The sequence below is a fragment of the Chamaea fasciata genome, unplaced genomic scaffold, assembly GCF_029207755.1.
Source record: "Chamaea fasciata isolate MVZ Bird 193981 ecotype frontalis unplaced genomic scaffold, bChaFas1.0.hap1 SCAF_1, whole genome shotgun sequence".
NCBI lineage: Eukaryota > Metazoa > Chordata > Aves > Passeriformes > Sylviidae > Chamaea > Chamaea fasciata.
In genome coordinates, this window is record NW_027094086.1 from 62,605,149 (window position 1) to 62,617,246 (window position 12,098).

At 46.6% G+C, this 12,098-nt stretch overlaps 1 protein-coding gene across 1 annotated transcript in view; it reads right to left on the reverse strand.

Annotated features, from left to right (window-relative positions):
* GABBR2 (gamma-aminobutyric acid type B receptor subunit 2) overlaps positions 1-6,020 on the reverse strand; it is a 458,172-nt gene extending 452,152 nt beyond the window's left edge. The window contains exon 1 of the mRNA XM_066184941.1: positions 5,664-6,020. Within this exon, the coding sequence (XP_066041038.1) occupies positions 5,664-5,978 (315 nt within the window). The 5' untranslated portion in view covers positions 5,979-6,020. The remainder of the gene's footprint in view (positions 1-5,663) is intronic.
* Positions 6,021-12,098: the final 6,078 nt, after the last annotated feature.

Below are 12,098 nucleotides of genomic sequence, written 5' to 3' on the forward strand. Positions count from 1 at the left end.
ATATAAGAGGACAGAGCCCTTCTACTCTTTCTTCAAGTGCAGATAGATACTACGTCCTAGATTTATTCCAAAAAAAATAGTTTTTCCGTGCTGATGGAGCGTGTTTGGCATTTGAATCAAAAGATTCCATAACAGTGTGTTTTGCAGCATGCATAGGATAAGTTATACAAGAAATTGCAAGACATATGCCAGAAACTGGCTTTAATCTCTTTGCAGAGATATTTAGAGGATATACATTCTGCAGGTCTGGGATCCGCACCCAGAGGAGTGGGTGCAGTGAATACATGATTTCTCTCCTCTCCCCACCCACATCTTAACATCAGCGGAGAAGCCAGCATAGAATTAACATCAACACTTAACTTTTAGATTATTCCCTCCAAGTTTACAAAACTCTGAAGCAAAAGGAGGTTATGTGGTAAAGGGAGTCATGTTACACGGAAGTCAAAGGGGACACTGACTATTTAAAGAAGTGTGTCCCTTCCAAGAGAGTGTCGCCAGCGGAGCAGACAGCGACTGTCACCACACAGGCAGCACAGTGCATTTTAATGCCTCACTCTCTGCAAGTATCAGACAGCACAAGTACTCGGTAACATTTAAAGGTAAGAAATTACCCAACTACCTCAACATATGCCAGACACATGCTCACCTGATGATACAAGAACAAATGTCTGCCAGCTCTGTCTGCTGTAAGCTGGACTCTCTTCCAGACCCTGACATCTCCTGTGTATTCAGCTGTTACCCTCAGATGACCACAACACAGCCTTGCCTGTCCCACTGTGAGAAGTCCAGATATCACAATAAGGCTCCAGACAATTTAGTGCTCAGAGCACTCACAAGCATGACAGGGTTCACCCCCAGAGACCCCACTTGACTTTGGTACTTCATGCTTCCTCTTGCAAATCCAGGCACTGTTGGAGGGACTTGGACCAATGCCTAAGACAGAGGGCCTAACCAACACATCACAAGCACTTCCTTAGGGGGTGGGGGTGCCCCTGCTCAGCCCTGTTACAGCAATGGTGGAGTTTTTCAGACAGCAACCAGTACTGTTTGTCCCTCTCTGAGAACCATGGCATTCCAGTGGACAGACACCTTATTCTGTACCACTGACACAAACCTGCTCTCCTGTTTCCAGAATGTGTTCCCCATACTTAGCAAGAGTGAATAGTTCTCTTACTTCCATTTGCAGGAACAAGACGTGAGTGGATTTTTGTTGACACCACTCATAACTGGACTTTCTGAAAGAGGCGTCTTTATTTGGGGGCTCACGGTCCTTTCAAGCTTAGAACAGCTGCCAAGAATGACTCAGATGGGTGCACAGCCTTCCTTAAGCTAGGAGAGTTTTACTGAAAACACATGCACTTTTTTATTAAAACAAAGAAGAAAACAAAGATAAAGTCTACACATACTACACCTAGACTGTAATTTCTTGTCAGATAGATTAGGAAAGGCACTTTCTACGTAGTTACAGAAGAGAAAAAGGCAAATATGCATCAAATATCAATAAGCTCATGTTTCCTTTCAGATTTTGTGGAGTCCTGTGCATTTTCCAGAGCTCACCCCTCTATGCCAACCCACTATTTAAAGGTATTAGAATGTATCATCTCACAAAGGTGAGATTATATGATGATTATCACAAGGTATTTTTTGTAGTTAGAGAAAATGAAATAAATTCACCCCCCTCAGGACAAATATTCTTTCCTCTTTGTGATAATATATCCACTTACTTCAGGAAGATTTTTTTTAGCTTGACAAGACTCACTCTGGTCTTCAGAAACAAGTGCTTTCTTGACTATACATGTTTAGATTCAAAACAAACTAATACTGTCTGGGCACCACTTGCAGCACTGCTCCTACAAGAAATCAGAAAATCCAGTGCACATTTGAGGGAAGATGTCCAGATGTAGGACAGATATCCAATTTCCATTAACTTCCCTTGCCTTCTTCCACAGCGCCTCTTCCTCCCGTTACTATATGGTCAGTTTTTGCCCAATGCAAATCAAATACTGTTGAAATTGATAATAGGGTCCACTAGAATGATTAATTCCTCTATTTTAGGGTTATTCTGCTTTTTTCCTCCAACAGATGTATCCAGGGTGCTGAAGCTGAAATCATCGTTCCTGATTTATGTGCACCTTGAGCTAGATCTAGTGCTTGTAGAGTTTTTTTCTTTCATTATTTTGCGAAATATTTCTTTGCTTTTTCAACCAACTAAAGCTACAATCATAGGGATGGGAAAAAAAAAAAAAAAAAAAGAACTATTGTACTATTGATCATGGTTGTTGATCTAAAGCCATAAACCATCAAGCACCCTTAACTTCTAGGACTTGGTCCAAGGGCCGCTGGAATCAGTACATTACTGCCATTAATTTCAATGGGGTTTGGATGAGACTCTTTAGAGATGATCACTTTATAAATTCTTGAGTTTCTAAAATAACACAATTATGACATTTTGCCCAAGAGTCTCATCTAGAGAGAGACTGCCACTCTCATTAAAATGAACAGCACAAAGTAAAGTCACTTAGACCAGAGTTCTGCAAATGCCTACATTCGAGCTTCGTTTTATTGGCTGAGTCTGCATAGGAATGTCCAAATAGATAAAGACATGCCCACAAAGTAACAAAATGGACTGGATCAGGATCACACTCCAAGCACATTTAAAGATCAAAAAATACCCAAAACAGAGGCTTCTGCATTTTTGTACATGATGTAACCTGTGGTCATATTCCGTAACAAAGATGTAATTCACACAATCTCGACTGAGACAAACTAAACGTTGTACTTAAGTGCTTAATTCAATTTAAATGCTTTGAAAAACACTAGAGCTGCTGCTCATGTCCTCAAAGGTTAACGAGTTCAAGTGCTGACAAACATCAGTTGACCTTAGAAGACACACTACATTTCTTCAGATGGTTGGTCAGAAAGTAAAGGCATTTTAATGCTTTCTTTATACAAACCAGAACTATCAAGCCAGCTAGAATATTCAATTCAATCCTGACAGAATGAACCTGAATGCATTAAAAAAAAAATAATTAAAAAATCCAGTCTGTTTATTTTCATTACTGCTTTTCACAAGCACTTAGTTAAAGCATTACGGAAAACTGCAATACAAGGATCAGACTGCAACAGTGGGGGATTTTGGAGAGACGTAAGAGAGAATACATGAGTTAGTAAATCACTGCCATGCATTTCCTGAGCATTATAAATATGCTGCAATTATTTCTCAAGCTATTAAAGAAATCCCATGTGCTCAAAGCTCTACATTCTCTCTTTCAAGAGCCAACAATGTCACAAGCACCACCTGTGAAGCCCTGAGAGGGAGAAGTACTCCCTGGTCTCTGATTATGCAATGATAAGGATCCAGGCACTTCAAGCATATCTATTTATTGGCAGCCTCAGAAAATAGGCTGAGAATCAAGTGGGCATGATGAGCCAGCTACCTTCCTGCTTACCGTAAGTGCACCGAAGGAAAAAGGTAATGTCTGAAGTGAGTGAAAAAGTTTGTGCTGCCATTAGGTATTTAATGGCTATTCCAGGCATTAGCCTGTTCCTTTTGGGTGCAGTCAATCTAGCACTCTTCATGGACACTAACTTATTTACTCGTCCCTATTAAGCACACAATAATGATCCAACTGTAGTCCAAACATATACGTTTGCTTGACTTAGCACTCCATAACCATCCATTTATTAATTGCTTAAAAGCATTCAAAGCAACACAGCAAGCTAGCAACATGACCCTGATTTCTTATGTCCCTGGAGTACAAAACAGTAAAAACACAATTTTAAAGAAACTGATACTCATTCCAGAACAAACAGGGTAATTTTTCCTGAATATTTTAGTGATAACTACCTAGTTCAGAACCAAAAATCTCAATTAAGGAAATCATAATATTTTGACTGCAGTAAAGTGTAGCACCTTATTGACTAAGATATTACTGTATGAAGAAGGGACATCCTGCCTAGGCTTCTCTAATTCCTGTGCACATGTAATTTTTGTAATAATTCTATCCAAGGGAAGAACTAACATAGAATAACATCATGAAAACACGATTAGGAGAACTGTGAGTTTTTCCTAACACACACCTCACTTTATGAGACAGGCAATACCATTTAGAAAATCCCCCACAATTCTTTTCATTACAATTGCAGAGTTCCCTGAGATTCATTTTTTAAGGAAACAAGCAGCTACTCTAGGCTGATCTCCCCTGTATTCCCTGTCACTATCTAGTCTTGTTCACACAACACAGCAGGATGGCAGCCTGCTCCTTCCTAAGTGCAGCAGTACTGCCCTCCATGCATTTCTGCTCAGAGATATTAAAAAAAAAATTAAAAAAAAACCAAACCAAAAAACCACTATGACAAATTTATGTCAATAAAAAGCAGCCACCCCTGGAAGAAGAGGCTTTTGGTAGTCATTCCAGGGACGGAAACACTGTCACGAAGCAGTACAGCCTGTCATTGCTGCTCTCAGCTTGTTCCGCCCGGACCCTGAGAAGAGAGGGGGAGCAGACAGAGGCTTCCTTAAATTACAGCCGGGAAGATTTTCAGCAGTCACTTGCTTTACTGGGGGTTGTCTTGGAAGCGAGCCCCGGCCACCAGCATTACACAAGAAGCGACTGCCATCTTCAGGGGAGCCCCGGTACCGGACCCGCGCGTATCCTCCGCGAACGCACAGGTACTGAAGTTGTGACAAAAAACAAAGGCACTTGCGGGCGGGTGGTAGTGGCAACCAACTCGACAAAGCCCTCGCTTCGCCCCCTGCCTCTCTCTTCCAGGTAAAGGGAATGTGTTTCCTCGCTCAGCAAGGCTCCCCCCTTTCCCAGCCCTGACGGCCGGCTCCTGGCAGCGCTCGGGAACGGGGCAGGCATCCCGCCGCGGTGGCGGCGCTTCGCGGGGACCGGCACTGCAAATTTAGTTCTTCCCGAGAAGCGAGCGCCTCCGCGCTCCGCCGCCGCCGCCCGCCCGCCGCGCACCCCCGGGCGAGCGCTCAGCCGCTCCCGCCGGAGGGCAGGGACGGGGGAAAACTCAGCGAAACCCTGCGAGAGCCTCCCCGCCTCCTCCTCAAGCTACGGCTGCCACCGCTGTCCTTCGCGTCCCGTCGCCGCATGAGATAAACCGGGCTGGCAGCGTTATCCCGTTGGCGGAGCGGGGGAGCACCGGAGTGCATCTGTTGCTGAGCGGGTGGCGGCTGGCACAGGGACGCGGCCGCGGCTTCGCTGGGCGAGGCAGCTTTCCTCCCACCGCTGTACGTGCGTGCCAAGGGCAGCGGATCCCAGCCACCGTCACCGCCAAGCACCTCCGCTGCCCGGGCACCCGTCCTGGCCCACCCCCGCGCTGCAGGCGACTCCCGGACAGGGGCGCTCCTGGGGCGGCGGGCCATGCCCCAGCGGCCGGGGCAGCCGCTCCTGATAATACCGGGCGGGCAGCATACGGCCCGCCGGCTCCACGTCCTCCCCCTCCGCCGCCGGTCCCCGCACATCTGCCGGCAGCCTGCGGGGCCGGGCGGCCACGGCGGTTCGGAGGCAGCGCGCACGGCCCCGCCGGCAGCCGCAGCCCCGGCCCGGGCGTCCGCGCTGCCCTTGCGCCCCTGCACCCGCAGCGCCCCGGGACTGGGCGGCGGCGCCTCCCCCTGCGCCCGGCGGCGCGGGGCCCGCGGCGGTCCCTACCTCCGTGTCGTAGAGCCTCAGGTCCAGGAAATAGGGGTTCAGCAGGGACTCGTTGCGGATCTGATCCATGGCCAGCTGCACGGCGGGCAGCACTCCCCGGCCGATCCTGCTCTTCTGGTCCTCCTCGGACTGGCTGAGCGGCATCAAGCCCATGATGGAGATCGGTGTGGTGGCGTTGGGGGGCAGCCCGGCCGCCCCCCGGGAGCTGCCCCGCGGCCAGCCCCAGCCCGGCGGCGCCCAGCCCAGGCACAGGAGCAGCAGTAGCATGGCAGGGTTGGAGGTGGCAGCGACCGGTCGCCGCGGAGAGGGATGCATGCTGCTGGATGGGGAGGAGGAGGAGGAGCACTGAGGGTGGGGGAACGGGCTGAGCGGCGGAAGAGAGCCGAGCCCCTCTCAGTCTGGGCGCATCCCCCGGCGGCAGAAGCCAAGGCGGGAGGAAAAGATCTGCCTCTCTCCGCTTCCTCGGGAGCCTCGGGGTCTCCTCTCTCTTCCCCCCCCCCCCCTCCCCTCCCCTGGCAATAATCCTTCTGGCAATGGCGCCTACTCCTTCCCAGGTCTGCCAGCTGCAACCACCAGGAGCAATATATAAATAAATAACCACCACCACCACGCACACACAGATACGCTCCCCACCACCCTCCTCCGCTCTCCCCGGCGGCACCGCAAGGGAGCCGGACCTGCCTCTACCTCCCCGGCAGTTGTCCCCCCTCTCCGCTCAGGGAGGGACAGCACCTCTCAGGCGCGGGGCGGGGAGCCGAGCAGCCCTCATTGAACACCTCCTTCCTTCCCCTCTTCCTCCTCCTCCAAAAGGGTGGAAAAAAATAAAATAAAATAAAATTAAAAAAAGGATGCTCCGGCAGAAAACGCCGAAGAGGAAAAAGCCCCCGCTAGAGCCGGGGAGGCGGAGGAGGGGAGCGGTGCCGAGCCGGGGCGGGGGTGCTAATGCCGCATGCCGCGGGAGCCGGGGCAGCCCCCGCCGCGGGCGCGAGGTGCCGCCTGCGCCCTTCCTTCCTCCGGGCCGGGCAAAGCCGCCGGGCGGGGTGCGCGGCCGGGGGCAGAGCGAAGTATGCGGCGGCGGGGGCCTGACCGAGCTCCCCCCTTTCACGGCATCAGCGTTCGCTGCCTGTGGGTCGGGCACCTTCTCCAGGTGGAGCCGCCAAGGCGGGCGCGGGCGGGCGTGGGGAGGTGCGAGCGGCGGCCGCTGCCCATGGGCGGGCAGGGGAGGCCGGCGGCGGCCGCGGCCCCCGCACCGTCCCCACGCGCGAGCCGCCCGGCACAGGCACGGAGCCCGCTGGCAGCGCTGCCCGGTGCGGGCGGGCTCCGCGCACTCTCCCCGCCCTCCCCCGCGCACACGCGGCACGCAAACACGCTCCCACTCGGGCTCGGCACCCCGCACACGCACACGCGCAGCCAGCCCGGGCCACGGCAGCTCTGCGGCACGCAGGAGCGGGGCGTTTCGTTAGAGCAGAAGTCGGGGGGGGGGGGGGGGGGGGGTGGTGTTGTTGGGTTTTTTGGTTGGTGTTTTTTGCTTGGTTTTTTTTTTTTTTAAACCGGTTTCTTTTCCAGCAGAATTGGCGATTTTTGGGGAGCCTGACACCGCTCGGGTTACCGAAAAAAAAAAAAAAAAAAAAAAAAAGGAAGAAAAAGAAAAACAAAAAAAAAAATAAGGCTGCGGCAGGACGGCAGGACTCAGAACTTCCCCGAGGGCTGTCGCAACCCTGTGAATAGCCTGTGGGAAGCGAGCCCTTTCCACGCCTGTTCGCCCAACTACTTGTCTCCACATCTCAGTGGCTGTGGGTCATATCCCATAGACAGCCCATGGCTTTTTGCATTGCTCCCAGGCTATTCCCCCCACCCCACGTTCACACTACCCACCCACATCCGTGGTCTGCAGAGTCCCAGAGCAGCAGTTCACAGATCTGTTTCATCTCAGGTAGATCTCTCACAGGAGGCAATAGAGGCAAAATGCAAAACTTTTCTTAACCCTGCCTTAGGCACCCCAATTTCTATACATATTCATAAATTTCCTGAGGTCACTCCGAGCAAACCTTTGAAGATCAACCTAATACATCTAATTTATATTACACAGCAATGGCAGCATGTCTGCAATAAAATGGAAAAAATTTTCATGGATTAATACATTCTAAGATTGTAAGATCTGACCTTGGGTAAAAGCCCTCAACCAGTAATTTCTTAACACTTGTTGCGTTACAGCCTTTCACTCAGAATGACATCCAGCAGTGTTGACTTTAAGGCATCCGTAATGAAGGGTCCATCACATCTCTTGATAAATTATTTCAATCATTAATTAGTTTGCTAAAAGGTCCATTTCATATTCAGTATCAATTTGTCTTATTCCAACTTCGAACCACTAGTTCTCATCATACCTTTATTACCTTAAGGGGACGTAGTGTCAGTGATCTTCTCCCACACACAGGGGCTAAGATTAATCACATTTTGCTTTTGTAAAATAATAAGGCAAACTTTCCCTCACCTCAAGAATCATTCCTGGAGGCACTTCCAATGCACCTCTCCGTTTTCCATATGATGTTGAACTGGCCCTTCTGATCCTGCGACTTCTCTGCACTGAGTCATAAACTGCAACTTCAGCACGTCCCTCAGTACCAGCCAGTTCCATAGGCTGGGCAGGCTGGCAGGTTGGGAAACAGAATCCCTACAGGCAGACCAGACAGTGTGTTGTCCTTGTGGGGATGTCTCTTTATGAGATCATCCACACCATGTTTTGAATCCATACTGCCTAAAAGCACGTACCTCCTTACTCCTGTGCATTTGATCTTGCACTAGAATAAATCAAACCATGAGCTTTCATTGTAAAAGTGACTTGTCCAGCAATTTGTCACCTGCAAACTTTCCAGCAACTCATTTTCTTCCAGAAAACTGATTATCATAACACCAAGCACATTCCTAGGATGCCAACAGGAATAGGTGCCATATTGATTTTGTGTAATGCTATTTTTAACCAGAATATCCTATGCTAAATGATGTTTTGCCATTCTCAATGTGATACGCAAGTTTGTCTGTCAAAATTCTTTTCACAGAAAATCTTTCTTCACTGCTTGGATACTGTATCATTCCGTAATTTTCACCAGTACTTGGCTACTAGAACTACAGCTACTTGGGTCAATTTGGTGATCATTTTACAATATTGGTAGTTTATTAACACACGCACACACAGAGTCTCTGGACCGTCATCAGCTTTCCAAGATCTGGGGGTTTTTGGAAGCAATTTCCAGTCTTTCTGAAAGAAAGCTTGAGGCCAGGTTGTGTGTTACAACAGAATTAGTATTTTGGACGTTATTAGCAACTGCTTGACGTCCTTCTTTACTACTGCAACAGGAGCAAATGTCCCTTTGTTAGCTGAAGATTGAAATACATCTCCTTGCTTTTCCCAGGACAGGTCGGAAAGAGTTACTGGACAGTTCCACTCAGTGTGAAGTTCAAGGCTTGCCCTCATGTGGGAGGCAGAGACCAGCTGACACTGGTGTCCCTGCAGTGCACAGCAAAGGCCAGTGCTGGAGAAATGCATCTAGGAGCTGCAGAGGTCTGGAGTATGGCTGGATATAATTTAAACCAAGCAAAGCTGCACTTCAAATTACACTTTAGTATTTAACACTTACAATTTAGTATTTAACAATGTGGTACTTCTGACCTTTATCTGTTTGTTGCTGCATTCCCTGTCAGTAAAACAGGGTGCTCTTCCTTTATGCTAATACTGTGAAGACAGATTAATAAGTATCTGGGAAATGCTAAGAAAGTGTAGCATTCAAGTTCTGTAAAAACAACAAACCAACCCCCCCAGCCTCCGAAAACAAAAAAGGAAACTCACACTAAGAAAATAACTTTTATTTTTCAGTATAGAGATTTGTTATGGGGATAAAAATGAGGCCATATATTGAACAGTGAGGATTAGTTGAAGTAAGCTCCTGAAAACTCTTCTTGTGTATCAGCGAGGCATGAAAATGAGTTTCTCCACCTTTCGTTAAAAAAAAAACAACAAAAAACCAAAAAAAAACCCGACCGAAAATAAACAAAATAAAAAACCCCAAAAACAAAATAACACAAAGCCAAGCACCACACCCCTCCCCCCCCCCCCCCTCCCCCGGCGCAAACCAGGGAATGTATTGAAAGAAAATCATGTCATTAAAAATAGTAGTGTAATAGACACACTGACGCCAACTTTTGCTTTCACAAAAACCTTTATTTCTGGCACCTAAATATTTAATTTGATAGAAAGTTTCATGCTGTCCACATATGTTTTCAACATGATTCTATGCTAGTTATATTTTGTAAAGCCTGCTTCTTTCCTATTCTCAGTACTGAGAAATTTCTTAGGTACTATGCTGTGTTTCTGCAAAACAGATGCCCAGGTAACAGCTCATTTTAAATAAAAGGAGGGCTAAAGGAGAATTGCACCAAACTGCTTATTAAAGATTATGTCAGCCGGAGCCAGTGGCCCAGCTGCCTTTTTTTTCCTTAGAAATCCCCAGAATGTTTTGCTACCATCAAATTGGTAAAAGTGCATTCCCTAGGATGAAATCCTCTGAAGCAGCACATATCCTTTATCTGTTAGGCAAAAAGCTTTATATTCTGATTTGGTGGTGCACATCAGACACCCTCTGTTTATTCCTTGTTGGCTAAAAGATCAGTTCACAGGAATTTTAAAACCTGTTCTCTTAACTCGAAAATCAAATGTCACTTTCTTCCTGGCATGTTACCCAATCATTTCAGTGCTTCAATCATGTGAATCCTGCAACCATATTTCTGTAAAAACACTGTCAAGTATCTTCCCGGTAATGATCGCTTCCAATTTCTCAGTTATTACTAAGTCTTCTCACAGTGTACGCACAATTAACAATTTTGTTCTTTATATATTTACATTTGCTCATCACAGAGTACCTAATTAATTTATTTCACATTTAAGCATCTGTGCTGGTATGACTTCCTTGACCACTTTTTCTTCAGTTGCAAGTTAAATATCTTCAGACCATGGATAAAGCCAAGAAACTCAGAAAACTGGTTTTTCCTTAACAACAACAAATAAATTGCACCTTCAGCAAGTCCACTCCCACTCTGGGAGATGGTTTGATGCTTCACAAAATATGTCATGCAGCACCTTAAGCCAGCAACTCACTTCCTGTATGTACTTTCCTGTATTTTCATCTTCTTACTACTTTTGGGGAGGTCACTGAGAAGATCCTGCCCTGTTTTTATCTCCAGTCAGCTTTGCAAATCCTGGAGCCATGCAATTCCTGTCAGTGCTGACTGGGACTGGTCTAATTAGGCTTTCTCTATTCATAAAAATAACAGTGAATAGCAGATTAAAAAAAATGAAAACTGTTAATCTAGGCATAGTAATTTTAGTACTGTGTGTACGTGCGTGATGTTTTTCCTCTGTAAATGAGAAATGTAAGAACACTGCAGTGCTGTAATTCAAACTCAGCTATTGCTGTTGCACCTCAACAGAACAGAGGAGAGCTCTCCTATCCATCTTTTCCCTCCTTCCCAAGGGCTTTCCCACCTACCTCAGTTAACTTGCTGGCACAAAGTTCCATATTTGTTACAAGAGTATACAGCATTCTCAAACACTGCTAAAAACCTGCACAGTTGCAAGAGTATACACACAACTGCATGATCTGTCCAGACACCTTGATTGCCATGTCTTTATATCAGGGTATCAGGACAAAGCTCAGCTAACTTCAAGTTAATCTCCAAATCTAAAGGCCATGAGAGAGGCAAATGAAGTTAAAAAAGCATCAGATTTTAAATTACCAACCAAGCACTATCACTGTGCAAGTGCCCATGTTTTCATAAGTAGGAAATAGGAGCACAATCTCATCAGTCCTGGTGTTATCAACCAACATGAATTTCCCCTTGCAGTGTATCTTACCTCTTCCTATAAATATAAGAAAAATTGAACACAGTTTTGAGTCTCTGTTTTCAGCAGAGCCAGCAAGGAATACTATTTCCAATTGATGTTAACTGATGCATGTACGATGATGGCTGTTGTTCCCAGGTGTTTGTGCATGCTCTAACAATCCCCAGCATAATGGTTCAGCCAAGGCCACATATACAGAGGTGTATTTTAGTTTAGTGGTTTATTTCTTAGAAGGAAGGTTCATGTACGGTCTTCTATTGAAGTGAAAATCCAGTAAGTTTTAGCCCATGTTGAAGATCCACAATTTTTAAATGAAAGGAAATTGGTGAGTGAATAAATGAAAAAAAAAAAAAAGTCAAAATCATTACTTGATAATTTCAAATAGATATGATAATTAGGCACCTGACTGTATTCTGGATGGCTTTCTAAAAAAAAAAAAAAACAACAAAAAAAACCCCAAAACAAAACAAAAAAAAAACAGGAATAGAAAGACTAAGAAATAAGCATTGATTTGTAACTGAAATCCTTCAATTTTTTCA